The sequence below is a fragment of the Euprymna scolopes genome, chromosome 24, assembly GCF_053919585.1.
Source record: "Euprymna scolopes isolate OS-2025 chromosome 24, ASM5391958v1, whole genome shotgun sequence".
Classification (NCBI taxonomy): domain Eukaryota; kingdom Metazoa; phylum Mollusca; class Cephalopoda; order Sepiida; family Sepiolidae; genus Euprymna; species Euprymna scolopes.
This window is the reverse complement of record NC_136505.1, coordinates 51,548,316-51,566,793: the sequence shown is the minus strand read 5'-3', so window position 1 is coordinate 51,566,793 and position 18,478 is coordinate 51,548,316. Positions and strand designations below refer to the sequence as shown.

Genomic DNA, 18,478 nt, shown 5'->3' with positions numbered 1-18,478 from the left:
CAGTGCAGGAAGTAATATCTACTGCTGGTGGGGAGTCCCTTACCATTTACAAAGTAACTACTGACTTCGTAAGTTATCACTTTACCTCCAGGCTAACGGTAATAAACACAAGAATTGAGATGAATTATTACCTATTAATGCTATGTCGGCGGGCATACATAGTAAACAACCATTACAGTATTCCACAGCCGGATGTCAGAATGTCGCGTTTGGCTGAAATCGACCGCTTTTTCTCAATTTCCTATAGAGGATTAAAATTTAATTTCTCGAGGGGCTTTATATCTATATAATTTTTAAACAATTTATACAATTATATTTTATACCTACATACACTATTGTTTCATGCGTACTCAATGATCAGTTTAGGAAGTGATAGTCCCTATTGCTCGGAAGATACAGAACCAATCACAAAGTCACACTTTATCTCGTATGTTCACAACATCCCTAAAGCCACAAACAATTGACACAACTTTGTTTGCATAGTTTTTATTCTTTTTTTTTTTGCATGGGTTTTCGGGTTAGATCAAAAACTGGCTGATGTATTTGCCGTATTCGCTTATATCGCTGCAACATTAGGATCAGACATACTCATCTAGTATAAAACAGTGTGTGTAGTTATTTATATTTATATTAAATTTTGGCATGAATCACGTGATAGTCATAATGTTAACAAGATATCCATGTTAGTCTTATAGGAATTTCAATCTATACCGACTTGGGGAAACCCAATTAATAGAGCGCTCAAGTCGAGTAATTACAGCGGTAACTTTTGCCCGGGGTAAACTTTATTTATTTAGATATATTATTTGCATACAAAAATATCTAATTAGCACACAAAGTTTATAAAGTTTTTAAATCATAGAGTAAGGGAAGTTTTATATATGTGTTCAAAATGAAAAGGATATTGAATTTCCCATCCAAATTGTATGGTAAAATTGCAAAGTTCATTTTGGACAAGTATATAATTTCCCTCACTCTATGATTTAAAAACTTTAAACACTTTTAATTATGATTTTCTATGTTTATTGTATTTAGCAAATTAGGTATAAACCATTATAATATTTGGTAATATTTTCTCCTCTGAGGAGATAGGTAGACATCGAAAACCTATTAGTTAAGGATATATACTTATTGAAATGTATTATTTGTCTTGAAAATAATAAAACTTCTGGATTTGAAATTTAACTATTTCACGTCATAAAATTGAAATTACTAAATTATGACACACACACACACGCACACACACACACACATATATATAATTTTAAAAATATAATTTTAATTATATTTTTAAAATTATATTTTTAAAATAATATATATGCCGCTCCCAATTTAGGAGGTACCAAATTGTTCAAAGGGAAAATTATTCCCAACACGCATTTAGGTAAAAATGCACTTTCGTATATATACTTGAATTCATTCAAGAAAGTATCGCTAAGAAAAAACACATAAAAACATATATATATATATATATATATATATATATATATATATATATATGTATATATATATGTATATATATATATATATATATATATATATATATATATATATATCGTTAAACATGACGGATAGTTATGTCTGTCTATTTTTGTTTTGTTATTTTCTAATTTCCGTATATATTTTCTGGTTTCGAGCGGGAATTGGCCAATACATATGTTGTATTCGCTTATATTTTCTGATACTTACGGATTCGTCTAGATCCAGCTTCAGGGTTGGTTATTGATTAAAAAAAAAACACTTGATATTTAAATATGTATAAATAGTTTTGGCTGGAATCACATAATGCTTAATAACGATCAGATATTATACGGCTTCCGTATGCTATAGCGGTTATTGAAAATAACTGTGTTGATGGATGGCTATTTTGTTTTCCTGTACAGGACAGCGTTTGCTTTTTAGTTATATAATCTGGCATATGTATGTGTGTGTTCGTGTGTATATGTATGTGTTGGAAAGATACAGCGTTTTTATGGGTGTGTTAGACCACGACCTTCATATTATATTAGTATCTATGTGCGGGGCTCACAAATTTTGATAGAATCTATTCCCAACGAATCAGTGCAGACATCCGGACAGCAAATCTAGTCCTAGCAAAGGTATTTTGTTGTTTTAGTAGGGTTTCGAACAAGTTTATTCGTTCTGCTTTAAAGCAACCGGATACCGACGCAGGAAACCGTGGTCAAATGTCTATACCTTACTTAAATGTTTTGTTCGTTCGTTACTTTCATATCCAGTGAAGCATTCGGGGCTTTGCATAGATGAATACAATACGAAAGCATCTTGTAAAACAAAGTGGGACAGATTTGGGCAACATGAGTGTCGCATCCTTAATGTAAAACATTATTATTGTGTTTAATAATGCCAAAGTAATTTTATAGACTACTAGCATTTAAGCCTGGCGTTGCCCGGGTGTTTGGATGTTTAAGTTGAGCAAAAAAAAAAAAAAAAAAAGGGATAGTAGGAAGGCAGGCTCGAACCCGTACCACAAAGGGGGAAAACAACGGGGAAAACCCCTGACGTCTTTGCTGTTACGACCGCCACCAAACCAGAAGTGACTTATGTTTGGAAAGGAAAGGATGACTCTCAAAAATATCGGCGAAAAAAGCGACCCCTGTAGAAAAGTGCCCAGCTGAAGGTGAAGATATTAATATTTTTAGCTAATTTGTTGTCTGAAAGGTTGACCTTCAAAACGGTACTAATATTGGTAAATTCTGTCGCCTCTGTCGAAAGTTTTAGACAGACATGCAAACATACATACATACATACATATATATATATACATTTATATATTGGGAACTAACAGTTTTCGACCGAAACCGATTAAAAAGTTGTCCCTATCTCTGAATAACCTAAATATCGGCGAAAAAAGCGACCCTGTAAAAAGTGCCCAGTTGAGGGTGAAGAAATTCATCTTTTTAGCCAATTTTTCGGTATTTGTCATCATAAGGGTCGAGCATCAAACGATACTTATCTTATGAAAATGCGTCGCCTCTGTCGAAAGTTTAAGGCAGACATGCAAACATCCACACATCCATTTATATATTAATAGCTCAAATTTTTTACCCAAACCGAGTAAAAAGCTTGCCATATCTCTGGTTAGCCTTTATGTAAAATGTCAAATGTTTAGACCAGAAATTGTCTGAGTAATTTGGTAGAGACCGAAGAGGTAATTTTTTTTAAACTTTGACCTCTTAACATTTATTGTTTTGAGCTCAAATTAAGTTATTAAGTTATATTCATGTCCAAGGACCCTATATATATATATATATAATCTCAAGTGTTTAGACCCAAAATTGTCAGAGGAGTTTGGTAGAGTTCTCAATTTTCAAATCGTTGAACTTTGACTCCTTAACAGCAAAATTTCTGACCGAAAACCCATAACAAAGATTTTCCCAAATCTCAGTGGCCTGTATATCAAATTTCGCATCTGTAGACTAGGTACGGGCAAAATGAATGGCGATGCTCAAAATCTATAAACATTTTAATCCCTCCCTTTACTTAAAAAATCACGAAAAATCAGGGAATTAACCACTTTTAATGAAATTTTCAGTATTTATCAAATCATGATCGCGGAATATATTGAATCCATTATTTTTATTTAAATCTTAGTGGAAATGTATTATTTTGTTTAAACAAAAATAACTTTACTAAATTTATAGTTTTCAATAGTAAAAAAAAACGCAAGACTTTATTTTTCCTTTTTTATATATATAAATAAAGCATTGTAATTTGTAACAATAAAAATAAAATGAAATAATTTTTATAGGAACATCACGAAAAAAGCCCCTAACTCCGTATTAATGAATTCTATATAACTCGAAGAAAAATGAATTTCTCGAACTACCGATATTACCATTGAATTAAGCATTGCATATTTAATATTTTCACACAAAAAAATTATAACTTCAAAAAATATTTTTACTTTTTTTTTTAATTACAGGTTTCGCATAATTTGTATATGCAAGATTTTAATAATTTCATTGCTCGCAAGAATGTGAAACTTTCGGCGTAACATATTTTTTATATAATATTGAACAATAATTAAGAAAAAAAATAATTTAAAAATAGGAACATAGAAAAATAATTAAATTAAAAAATGCAAAAATTAATACAAACGTTCAAAAAAGGAATGTGCGGATGCGCGACTGGGGGAAAAAAGAACTTCCTCCATTTTAATTACATGACGTCATTTTCACAGTCTTTCGACTGCGTGAAACTTTGGGCCTTCGTAATTTTCGTGTTTACAAAATGTTAGTTTGTTACGTTTTGCTAACGTCAGAATCACTCGATTTTGGACTGATTATTTTATGTTTTGTACAAACAAGGTGTTTTTTCTTAATTTAATTCAATATCTTAGGACTTTACTTTACTAATTATCTTTGAAATAGAGCCAAAAAACTAATATTTATGTTTTAAAGTATTTTTTTACAATGAACATATTTAACTTCAAAAGTTAGCTTAATTGGGTAGCTCACCGTAAAACATTTTCATAACTTTTTTTTTTCACGTGTACAAATATTTTTTCCTTTTGGAAAGTAAGTTTAGTTCTTTATCTTTCAAATACAATCAAAAAGTAGTCGAAAACCTACAAAAAATTATGATAAATCAGCTTTTAAACTAGGTCCCCCATTTTTGTCCGTCCATTTTTGCCCGTACCTAGTAGACTGAAAATTGACAGACTTATTGCGTAGGGAAATGTACACAGACACACAAACGGACACACAGACACGTTCACTTTTATAGATATATAGATAAGACATTTGTATTGCCTTTGCTGATTTCTGTGTACATGTCATATACGTCATGTAGTCACTAGAATGCCTGTTTCGAATCATGCTAAGTCTAGTTCACATGATTGCTCTTAAAGACGTTGATATACATGTCTGTGCATGATTACATTTTATATGGGGATCTAATCTATTTTATTTTAACATTGTTTAGTGTGTATGTAAATGTAATTTAAAGAAGTAAATATAATGTAGAAGTAAAACATATAAACACAAACACGAGGGGATGAAGACAAAAGAACGGGATTGGCTATGAAGACCCCTTTTTATTAATACAATATAGGCAGTAAAATCAACCTTTTAGGCAACAAAGCATCTCTACTCGTAATTGTTGTTGTTTCAGCTTATACAGCGTAACATTTAACACATATGCTTCGACTTTTTCTTAGTGATCTTCAGGAGCTCATTAATCTCACTTTTTCTGAATTATCTAATCGATAAATCGGCTGCAGATTAGAAGGAGACAAGAAAATGGTACGAATGACTGTGCAAAAGCGCTAAAACATCGGTAGTGTTTGTGACACCCTATATCTGGTTGTATATGTCAGGTCATGTCATATGCTACTAGTACCATGTAACCAATTACTACCTGCCTCATGGTCCGGTCACTGGCGACTAAACTGGTTCTTCCACCAGACCTGTTTGGTGAAGAGGGTGGCTAGTCTCCCTGAAGGATTAAAAACAAGACCTTACAAAGGGCGAATGAACCCTTTTTCGGGGTCAACGGCCAATTAGCACCGTGTGTGTTTGTGTGTATGTATGTGTGTGTTGGGGTGGAGAGGGCTCCCGTAAGCCGTGGTGAAGGCAACCTTTCTAGGAGAAGCAAATCTTTGATATAAAAAACCGAAAACGGGAGACCAGTGCCCGCATTAAGCTGGTCTGCAGTTTAACTTGTTACTGGCTATCTTGCTCTTGCTTGTTGCTGGATCTCAAGATTTTGCACCGAGAGAGAGACTTGGTTGTCGTACAAAGCTAATACTCTGTAACATAATCTGTGTACAGATACTCCCTCAGGCATTTGTCTATTAAAATGGTCCTGTGGCGATGGAAGTCATTTTGGGGCTCATGGACTTTAAGTGTCTGAGATAGTGGCAGTCGTCTGACAAGACGTTGCAATCATCATATCTGGTCGTCCTAGTGTTACTTCTTACAGGAAAGACACTGCTATTAAGATCCGCAGCTTCGAGAACACATTAGAAATGGCTCCCCAAATCAAACAACAGTGTGTAATCTTGTTAAAAGTGCTTACTTTTTACAGATAAGAACACATTGAAAGAATTTAATTTGCGAGGCTGTGTTGCAAGACAAAAGCCAATGATATCTATAAAGAACAGAAAGCACCGTCTGGACTTCGTCAGATGCAATGATAATAATGACTCTTTATATTGGCCATATTTTGCGAAGAAAGCAAGTTCAGTAGGTTATGCAGTGATGGTAGGCAACGCGTTCGACAAAGAACCGACAGAGATTTTAATACTAGTTGCACAGTTTCAACTCTGCAAGGTGGTGGCCGTCCAGGTTTGGTGTATGGCGTTATTAGTTCCAATTGTTCAGGACCTATAGCTCGCTTACAAAGTCGGAATCCTTCGCCCAAGTAAATTAATATGTTGACTGAGCATTTTCTATCATACTTTGGCCGGAATTTGGATGATTATAGAATCTTCATGTAGGATAATGCTCCCATTCACACTGCTAGCAATGCCAAGAGGTTCCTGGAAGAGCATGATATTCCGTGTTTAGATTATCCTGCCCACAATCTCCAGACCGAAATCTTATCGAAAACGTACGGCATTACATCAAACAGCAGCTACGGAATAATAAACTTTCCAATCTTGAAGAACTTTGGACAAAATATTAAAAAGAAATACTCAAAAGATTGCAGGCTGTCAGATTGCAGAAATACCATGCTACTAAATAATAACTAGTTCATTGTTGTCCTGTTGTATTTGCGTTGCGTTAGTGTTCTAAAGTTCCATTTAAATAACAATTTTCCCGTGTGCGCTTCTCGATTTGAAGTTATCTTTTTTTTAATTTACCCAATTACAAGGATACATCAATTAAAATTCAAATATGAATAGGAAAATTTATAGAGGAATAAAGGGCGAATCAAATGAGATATAGGTTGTTCTAACAGTTACGTTCAATTTAGCTTAAAGTTGTTGCTTTTGAAAAAACGACGTGCGGATTTTTTATGACGTCATTGTATATATATACTAGCAGGCACCTCGGCGTTACCTGATCGTAAAATACGCTTAAATATATGATGATATATGCAGATTCCGTATTTATTATTACATAGAGTTAATTCACTGCTGATTGATATATTGTACTCAGTATATAGCAGTGATCTCACAAGTTTTAAACATATTATTTTGAGGGTTATTAGCTAGAATGAAAACCAAAATATTCAGCTCTCCAGCGTTAGCCGTTACCATCAACATGTATATATATATTTCATAGTTTTATGCGGTGTACAAAATTTCATTAATGTCAGTCATGACAGGAAGACCCGTTTTGATGTTCATGATTAAGAGTGGGAAACGAAAAAAAAAAAACTTAATGATGGAGGCAAGCTGATCGGTTTCGCATCCACTTTTCATAAGCTGGATCAAGGCATTTCCTTTTTTTATTGATAAAATCGAGTGAAATGAGAGACAATACGTTTAAAATGAAATGGGAGACAATATGTTTAAAAAATAGCGATATAGTGTATCGGAAAAAGAAAACAGATACACTGTATGTCCAAACTACAGATACGTATGATATCAGCTAGAGACTGATCACATTTAAACTTAAGCGACATTCCTTCTGCTTGCAAGGAGAAGGCTTCTTCAAGTGAACGTGAATAGTCTCCAAATTCTTTATGTGATAGGTCGAATGAGCATGACTCAGAATAGTGACTTAGTCAGTGCTAAAGTTCTTGGCACATGCTGAGTTTTTAAGCAAATGTCTAGCTATAGAAGGCCTGGATGTGTTATTAAGAACATATGTTGATAGGTAAGTCCCATTCCTGTTTTTGTAGGTACGTACTGTAAAGGCGATGACGATATCCGACTCACTTAGTGAGCACTGAAGCTACATTTAAATTTACAAATTATATTATTATTTTTGCGAACATCTTCTACCCCCCCGCCCACAATAATAATAATAATGTAATTTATAAATTGTACTTTTAGGCCGAAGTATTCATCGATATATATATATATATATATATATATATATATATATATATACACACATATATATATATATATATAGAGAGAGAGAGAGAGAGAGGAAGAGAGAGTGACAGAGAGGGGGAAATAAATAGTAAGAGAAAGAACACAATTTAAGACTACACATTATATTTTAAAAGAATGTATTGTTCGAGAGGATATTCAAATAAGAAATATTAAGACTTGCTTAATCCGCGAAGTTTCAAGAAAGTGCGTTCTTCTCATAAGAGCAAAGATATTAGTGAATAAATATAATCACAAAACTGTGAATTCGCTGGTACTGCTTCCATTTAAACAGAAATATATGAAAACTAGTCATATATGCAAAAAAGTTTTAATACAAAGAGTTCACGAAAATAGTGGAAAAGAAATTAAAAATGGAGAAAGTATATAAAAAATATAGATTAAAAATGTATATAAAAGGATATAGTGGCTAGATCTTTCTAAGGCGAAATAATAATAACAAGTCAGTATTCTCATTGGAAGAAGTCGAATTTATAATGTTGACAAATAGATCCAAATTAAAAATCCAAAATGTGCGTACTCCAAGTCTGTAGAAAGATCTGGTTTGCAAATAATCGAAGAAACAAAATTATTTCGAATCGTTAAAGATTCGTTCACATACAGCTAGCGCCACCAGCGTAACGAATGCTTCCATGGTCACTAAACGACTCGAAATAATCTTTCTTCATCTAGTAGTCGTTGCATGATTTTCTACACCTTCATCTTTTTTTCCTTGGCCGTGATGAAGCTGCCAGACAAAAAAAAAGAAAGAAATAGTTACATATAAAAGAAAATACAAAGGCGTTGGTTCTCTTCTGCATGCGTGCGTGACACCATCGACCCCTATATGCTAAATCCAAGGTATACGTTCTTTCGGGACAGTGTTCGTCAGTTGATGTTATCTTATCTCGATCTACGAAAACTTTTTCGATCCGGTTAAATCCACGACCTGCAGTCCACTCTGTCCAAGTCGTAACTGTCGTCAACCGACGCATATCCAAGTCTTTTCCCACATGTCCTCAAATGTTGAAAAACTAATTGATACTCCTAAAACTGCACATACACTAACACTACACATATTGACGTAGTATTCACTATTTTGTTCCAAAACCACAGCAGCACCTTGATTAACAATTTTATTCTTGCCTTTTTATGTGGTTTCTTTTGTGAATTTATTTCTAAATTTTTATTCTGTTGATAAACATATATCCTCTTTTGTTGTTGTATTTTTTCCTTTTTAATTTCTATCACGTTTAGGGCGAAGTTAGTATCATACCTGCGAGCATCTAAGTTTTTATTCTAAGTTTTTATTCTAAGTTTTTATTCTAAGTTTAGAGAGAATAAACTCACGCAGGAGAGAGAGAGAGAGAGAGAGAGAGAGGGAGAGAGAGAAATACTAAAGTTTTGTTTCACTAATTTAGATAAGTCATCTGTTTCAGTAAAATACCTATTATGTTAGGTTCATATCGATGTTTAATATCATTCGACTCTATTTCCTTTTCAAGTGTACCGCAGTTACCAGGCGGGATTAAATGGCCTCCTTTTGAGAAAACGAACCGGACATACGTGGAGCTAAACGTGAACATAACTGCAGACAACGTGAAGCAACGACTCCGTGAAAGTGACCGAATATTCTGGAACGAGCTGATGCCAGCATTGTTGAAGATGGCAACGAAACCTCCGGATTCTGACATCACTCATCATCACATGATGACGACGGATGGTAATCACCATCACCATCAACACACGGACAGCAGTAAGTGTGCGTAGCATATTTTCCCCCTCCTTTTTTTGTTCCAAATTGTTATCTAAATGCTTTGATTTATAGATTTTATTTTGTTCCTGTTACTGTAAACCCAATAGATATTCATCAGTAGAAATTAAAATAATTATGTGTTAAACAACAAAACAATCAAGAATCGATTATTGGAACAGGAAATTTACCTCAAATTTGTCTGACCTTGATACTGATGCCGAAGCCCTCTGAGGTTTCCTCTTTCTGATTCCGATTCTGATAAATCGGCCCAGCATTTCTATAAATTAAGTTATAGGCAGAGTAAAATCGCAGATTGTCAAAATAATGCAATGCATGTATAGACATTGTTCATCTGAATTCGCATTGTATTTGTCTAGAGTTCCATCAATTTAATGTATCAAGATTGAAATACAAAATAACACTAGTGTTTTTTTTTTTGTTATTTTTATGATATAATTTATCAAATTATTGCGATGATTATTGATAGATGTTTCCGGGTCGGAAACAGGTATATTTGATTCAAATTATAGCGAAATATTATTTTATTGAAAGAACATGGCATGATAACAGATATAATTCCTAATCAAAAGCAAACAATAATATGTAAGGCTATGTGGGTCTCACTTGTAGAATTCAATTGACTTTATTTACTGTATATATATATATATATATATATATACATATATATATATATGAGTGTGTGTGTTTGTGTGTGTGTGTGTGTGTGTGTGTGTGTGTGTGTAATGTAGAGCCCCGGGATACTGCATACTAAATGCGTCACTAAATACAGTACATTATATAAAACACACATTATAAAATAACTTCAGCAATAACACCGTAAGGCGGGACCAATGCCGTAATCAAGAAGCCGGAAAAGCATCTTATTCCACACCGTAACCTGAAAAACCGTATCCTAGAGCCACAGTATCCCGGGGTTCTTCTTTATATATATATATATATATATATATATATATATATATATATATATATATATATATATATATACTCGGGTTTTTTTTATTCAAAAGTAATAGACTAGTGAATTCAACGAGGTTGTTAGATAGTGCTCAGTAAAAAGAGCTGATAATACTTGTTTATTGTTATATAAACATGTTTACATCCCGCTGCTACAAACAGCTATTTGTTTCAATCAAACAACAGATATGATCAGGCAGCGACTTGACTATTCAAATGTTCAATGAATAATAGTTTTTTTTTTATTAGGTAGGAACTCTTTACAGTTTGGAGTTAAAAAAAACCTTAAAACACAGAACTTAGTGAAAGGGGGTTGAAGAAAGTAAATAAGACTAATAATTAGAAAGAATAATCTACTACTATTTATGTAGATGAAAAGAATACACTACATATATATATATATATATATATATATATATATATATATATATATAAAGGTGTAACTCTATACTATTAAGTTGAAAGTTTAAGCTAGTTAAGTATAATCATAAAGTCATATTAAAACACAATTTAACTCATTCAAGACAGGATGAATAAAAACATAGATACAAGTACACTTTCATATAGATATATAAATATATTTAGGCAAAAGAAGTAATTAAATCGACAAAATACTTAAAAGTAACAACACACAGATAGATAGTAATAATATTAAAAAATAATAAAATACATATGTATATACCAACAAATAACCAACAGACATACATATATACATATATACATATATAAACCTAGGAATGAAATTCCTGAACTTAATTAAAAAGCACTTCCCTATTAGTAACATATTACATGAAATCTTCAATAAAAATACAATAAAACTTAGTTATAGCTGTAATGAAAACCTTGAAAAAATAATTAAAAAAACATAATAACAAAATATTAAACCAAAATAACACACCCATTGCTACCGAAGGATGTAACTGTAAAATTAAATCGAAATGCCCTCTTAAAGGAAATTGTCAAATTACTTCTGTAGTGTACCAAGCAACTATCTCTACTAAGGAAAAATCCTAACGAAAAAAAATATTACATAGGAATGACAAATAACAAATTTAAAGAAAGATTTACCGGTCACAAGTGCTCTTTTGAAAATAATGAGTACAAAAATAGAACTTCCTTGTCTAAATATTACAATGAACTAGTAGAGCAAGGTTAATCCCAAATAGTAAATTGGAAAATTTTAAAGAAAGCTAAAACCTGTTCATCTTTAAACTCACCTTGCTACTTATGTCTTTATGAGAAATTGTTTATACTTATGTTTAGAGAAAGAGAAAAATTATTAAATAAGAAGCACGAAAATTCAATAAATTGCAAACATTATAAAAGCAATCTTTTAAGTAATTTAGTTTAGATATGAAATTTGAATAAATTTAAAATTGTCACTGATTTCTATAATATATTAAAATCCTATTAATATACTTTCTCCTCGCCTGATTTCATTCATAACTTCTCCTATCTTATATACCTGTGTGTCTATGTGGATATGTAAGTGTCTATGTGTTTATTTTATGATTGTTTTATGATTGTGTGTACTTATGTATATATATATATATATATATTTATATATTATTTTGTACACCCTCTTTTGTTGTGTATTCCCCTAATAATGTTCATTCAATCCATTTATAAGCATTTATGTGTGTATGCATCCATCTGTACTCTTGTCAAATAATTTTTATTCGTTTGTATTTATATATGTGTGTTATGTGAATATACATATTTATGTGTGTATATATGTGTGTGTGCGTCATTGTATATTAGTATATGACTGTGTGCATATAAATGTGTATTTTTATGTATGTATGTGTATACATATAATTATATATATATATATGTATATATATGTATGTCTGTTGGTTATTTGTGGGTATATACATATGTATTTTATTATTTTTTAATTTTATTACTATCTACCTGTGTGTTGTTACTTTTGGGTATTTTGTCGATTTAATTACTTCTTTTGCCTGAATATATTTATATATTTATATGTAAGTGTACTTGTATCTATGTTTTTATTCATCCTGTCTTGAATGAGTCAAATTGTGTTTTAATATGACTTTATAATTATACTTAACTAGTTTAAATTTTCAACTTAATAGTATAGAGTTACACCTTAATATATATATATATATATATATATATATATATATATATATATGTATAGTATTCTTTTTATCTACATAAATATTAGTAGATTATTCTTTCTAATTATTAGTCTTATTTACTTTCTTCAATCCCCTTTTATGGCTAAATATGTTATATAAAAATGATAATAAATTTTAATTTATTCTGTTTTATTATTATTATTATTATTAGTAGTAGTAGTAGTAGTAGCAGTAGTAGTAGTATTACTATTACTATTATTATTTTTATTATTACCATTATTATTATTATGATTATTATTATTAATAATAATAATTTTAATATATTGTTTTATCATTATTTTTATATATTTATTTAGAAAACGTGAAAACTTTAAACTTATATCATTTAGTATAAAGGGCTTAATTAATTGTAGACGTATGTTTAAACTACGTTGATATTACTCGTGGACGTATGTGAGATGATAAATATGTTGGTTGCTTTCGTTCGCTGTCACTTTTGACATGTACGCTTTTAACGCAAAGATTGTGTTTTTTGTTTGTGTTGTTGTAATAACGCGTCTCGTCATTGTAATGTATAATTGTCCATAAATTAGTTGACACGCAGATCTTTTTCTCTTTTTCTCTATTCTCTTAACATTTTAAACTTCCCTTCCTATTAATTCTTACTTCCACTCTCTTTCTCCTTTTAACTATATTTCATCATCCTTTCTTTTCTCTTCTAGCCCTTGTTTTCTTTATAATAACCCCTTATATCGGTTGTTTCTTTTTCTTCTCCATATATTTTTTACTTTATCTATTTCTTTTTTCTCCTCCTTATCATTCTCTCTCCATTATATGTTTTTATTAGTTTTCTTTACATAATTAAAGTTCTGTGTTTTAAGGTGTTTTTAACTCCAACCTTTAAATAGTTCCCACCTAAGAAAAAAAATCCATTATTCATTAAACATTTGAATAGTCAAGTCGCTACCTGATGATATCTGTTGTTTGATTGAAACAAATGGCTGTTTGTAGCAGCGGGATGTAAACATGTTTATATAACAATAAACAAGCATATATATATATATACATAGAGAGGGAGAGAGAGAGAAAGAAAGAAAGAAAGAAAGAAAGAGAAAGAGTAAGGGAGAGATATAAAGAGTGCAGGAAAGAAATTAAAAAATACAAGTAGCCACTTGCATTATTTCATAAGATTTCTATTTGTAACAAAATAGATTTCATTTTCTTGTCTTTATCTCCTTCTATCTTAGTTTTCTGTTTCTATATACTTTTACTTGTCTTTCTGTTGCTTTAAAAACTTATCTTTAAATTCTTTATATTTAATTACTGTTTTATTTTTTTATTTACAGTTGCCTGGGGAATGTCTGACCAAGCGGTAAATGAAATTTTATGTTTTTCTCTTTTGCTTAATTTTTTTTATATATATAAATCCTCCTGCCACCAAGTTATTTTTCTCTTTTTACCTCAAAATACGGGGCACATTCCTTTCTTTATTATTTCGCAATGAGTAAGCGCCTCATTAGGACTAGAACCAATGAAACCAAGGCCAAGATCATCTTACATGTAATCTCTTAACCTCTGAGGATGTGTTGACCTTTACCCCCCCCTTAAAATATATCGTTTTATTTCAATCTAATCTGAATAAACACAATAGACTTTTCTCTTTAGCTTATTTTTTAATTGTTTAATGGATTTTGCGAACTACTTTTCGTTTATCTGGTGTCAATTATTTAGCTATCTATCCGTGCGTTCTGTATTCGTCTATACCAATCGCTCTGATCTGTGTCGGGTACATTTAAGCTGTGTTGTCATTATTATTTAAAGTTCTTATTAATTAATTGATCTGTTATTATGGCGACAATAAAATGGTTTCTAATTTGATTTTACATATATCTTTATGTTTTTATTAGACTACTAGCAGTTCAGCCCGGCTTTGCTCCGGCCCTATGTACTGTTCATAACTTTATGTGCATTTATTAATGTTAATGTGCTCGATATGACAAATCGATTGGTCGCTTATGTTTATTTGATTAAATGCTGATACTTTGAACATATTTTCCCCAAACTGTAATTTTTCGTTCAATCAGTTGGTGATACTCATTTTTTAGTGGGTATGACTTGACCAGTGGGAAATCATTAATTTATGCTGGTATTTTGAATATACAGTTTAAGTCTCTCATAAGTTATAGTTCATACCTTCCAACGCTGCTTGTATACAAAAGATATAGAGAAAACAGTTTAATTCTCAGCACAAACGACTGGAAACTATTTGGCACATGATTGGAATTGGAAAACATAAAACCATATGGGTCAGTATATTTATATTTGAAGATTAATTGGATAATTTAAGAACATAAGTATGGACAACCATTTTTGTAATGTTAATACTGATGAAAAAAATAGAAGTTGGCTTTTTTAATTTAATTTTATTTCATTGGAAAACGAAGCAGTAATAATGATGTAACCAACAAAAGAGCAAACTATTCAATGGTAAAAGAAAACGTCTGTGTCAATCACAGTAATTCCATTGTAGGATGATGAATATAAGGGCAGCCAGAAAGAACAAATTGACAAATTTCGTTCATAAAAGATGATTGATTTGATTTTCCTTTAAGTAGATTTTTATTGTATTTGCTCAGTAGAAATGTAGATAGTTAATCGATTCCACATTTCGAGACAACAAAAAATTTATTTAAAGGATATTTATCAGTTCTATTGTCAGTAAATCGAGCCTAATTTTGCTATAAAACCTCATTGTAAACAACATTTTTGGTTTTTCAATTTGGAATGTATGCAAAAAGGCTGTTACGACTGCCTACGCGAGAACACCCAACGCAAAGTTTCTCGTGTGAAAAGCATGGTTCTACCAGATTAAGGCCGGCAGCAGACAAAGTTTGGCCCTGGGATTTGTTAATTGACATTGCGAAATATAGACGAAGGGGAAACTGAATTATTTTGAAAGTATAGGGTGCTTCATCTGATGTTGTTGTTAGCGTTACCTTTGGGATTAAAGCCTCTTCTCCCTTGCCACATCCAGTTATAATAGTAGCTTCAATAATATTGTCAGATATGTTGTTAATCACAAGTCTTGTGCCATTGCAAAGTTTGGGTGGTGCAATATTCCGTAAAAAAAAATACTGGGAATCCTTCCTTAAGGGTCAACATAGGATTATGTAGGCCAGGGACATTTAATGAATTGAGAAACTCAACAGAAAATTTTACATCATCCTTCGGTACCACATTTTTGTTGAAAGATTTGAATCCCTTCTTAGCACCAGGAGAATTTCCACCAGCTGATAATTGTTATCAACCAATATGGCCCTATCACATAGCCAGTCATGATTATGGTAATTATCAGCCAAGTTTGGAGAAACAGATTGTTTTAGATCTTCCATTAGTGATATCAAAAGAAAATAAATGATAATTTCGAAGCAATCAGGTAGAATCGAAACCGTTAAACAAATCTTACAGTGCTCCAGTTATCGCATGAGATGTAAATAAGTGTAATTCAACTAATAATAACGTTAGATAAAAATTCAATACAGCTAGACGAGTAGCCACTATCTTATGTAGCGTTAGAACACCTAGCTACAAAAAAAATCTTCGTTTCTTTTTCTCTCTTAGTTTCCCCTCTCTGTCCTGCTCTAAGTAAATCTGACGACCTAGTCCACAAATTCCAAAATTTCATCATGACAAGTTTCAAGAAAAAATACACGATTAAACCCGGTTCTCCAACTTCTAACGTAGACCCCTACTACCATGTCTCCTTCTCCAACATCAGGGGTCTACGTTCTAACCTTCCAGAGGTAGAAACCCAATTACAGGGGACTAAACCAGACCTTTTATTTTTAAGTGAAACTGGCATTGGACAGACTATTTCCCTAGAAGAGTTCGCAATTAAAGGATACTCTAACTTAACTTCTAAATCTGACCCCCAAGATCGCCATGGGCATGGAATATGTGCCTATATTAGGGATAGCTTTCCATGTGGTAGGGACATCTCCAGGGAAGATCCTACCTTACCCTATATGTGCTTCCGGGTTGCTTTAGCTCACACTACGGCATTTATATTTACTCTCTATCGCCCTCATAACAGCGGAGTTACTATCTTTCAAAGCATATCTGAGAAAATTGACCAAGTCCTATCTGCTTATCCTTCAGCTAACATTCACGTATGTGGTGACTTCAATGTTCACAACGTCGAATGGTTGACCCACTCTAACAAGACCGATGATGAGGGGAGGTTCTGTCATGATTTCTCCATTGCCTATGACCTCACTCAGATTGTTCAGGAACCCACCCGTGTGCCCGACAATGACGGCCAGTATGCGAGCCTACTAGACCTTTTTCTCACAACTTGCCCTGAACTATGTTCAGTTTCTGTTCTGTCGCCTCTTGGCTCTTCCGACCACTCAGTTGTATCAATTAAGATAAAAATGAAATGTAATAAGTCCCCAGACGTACCTCTCCATCGTACAGTATATCGATACACTAAGGCTGACTGGGATAGCTTCCGTACATGTATAGCTGATCTACCTCTGCATTCCATGTTTAAAAAGGATGTGTCCTCTATAGTATTAGACCTGACGGAATGGTTAATTGTAGGTATTGACCGTTTCATACCCTCGAAAAGTTTCAACAAAAACCTAACAGCCAGCCATGGTTCTCTCCAGAATGTGCTGCTGCCATTGCGCACAGAAATCACTTTTTCCACTGCTTCCAACGTAATAGATGTATAGAAACTAAAGCCGCTTTCAGGACTGCCAGCAACCATTGTAAGAAAGTAATAAAGAATGCAAGAGAGTTGTATGCTCAATCTGTTAAATCCAAAGTAGCTGAGCAGCGGCTTGGTTCCCATCAGTTTTGGCAAATAGCAAACAGAATCCTGAACAGAAGCATGTGCTCCATCTCAACTATTATCAATGGACCTGAGGTAATCTCGTCAGTATTTGCAGACACATTCAATCGTGATAATAAAATACAACATTACATTAGGAGCAACATCATCACAATCGCAACATCGTTAAAGGATTTATGTTTCCTCAAAATATTTGTACCTACCACCGCAATCAGTCAACACTGAGAAGTTACACGTTCCACAACTTCTGTAATGAATTTTATGTAACATCTATTGTTGCAGATCTTCGATACTTTTTCCAGAGAGAAATTCCTGCGGCTACTTTATATATATATATATATATATATATATATATATATATATATATATATATATATATATATATATATATATATATAACTACTTAATTTAATAACACAAAATTAATATATGAAAGTATAGATTTATGCATAAACTTTAAGTATTTACTTCGAAAGTGCTCAATACGTAGGTAGAGCTAGTTAGTAATGTATAAAATATATATGGCGATTAAGCTACACTGATTATTTCGCGTTTCATCCACTCTAGGACTCTTCAGGCTTATGCACGAATTCTGTGGTTGTTTATCGTTTTTATAAACAACCACAGAATTCGCGCATAAGCCTGAAGAGTCCTAGAGTGGATGAAACGCGGAATATTCAGTGTAGCTTAATCGCCATATAGATTTTATAAATTACTATATATATATATATATATATATATATATATGTATATATATGTATATGTATATATATATGTGT

General features: G+C 32.2%; 1 protein-coding gene across 1 annotated transcript in view; it reads left to right on the top strand.

Moving 5' to 3' along the window:
• The window catches only part of LOC145246496 (uncharacterized), an 87,900-nt gene that overhangs the window by 68,072 nt on the left and 1,350 nt on the right, over positions 1 to 18,478 (top strand). Inside the window, exons 4-5 of the mRNA XM_080108114.1 lie at positions 9,514 to 9,770; positions 14,191 to 14,216. Of these exons, the coding sequence (XP_079964240.1) occupies positions 9,514 to 9,770; positions 14,191 to 14,216 (283 nt within the window). The remainder of the gene's footprint in view (positions 1 to 9,513; positions 9,771 to 14,190; positions 14,217 to 18,478) is intronic.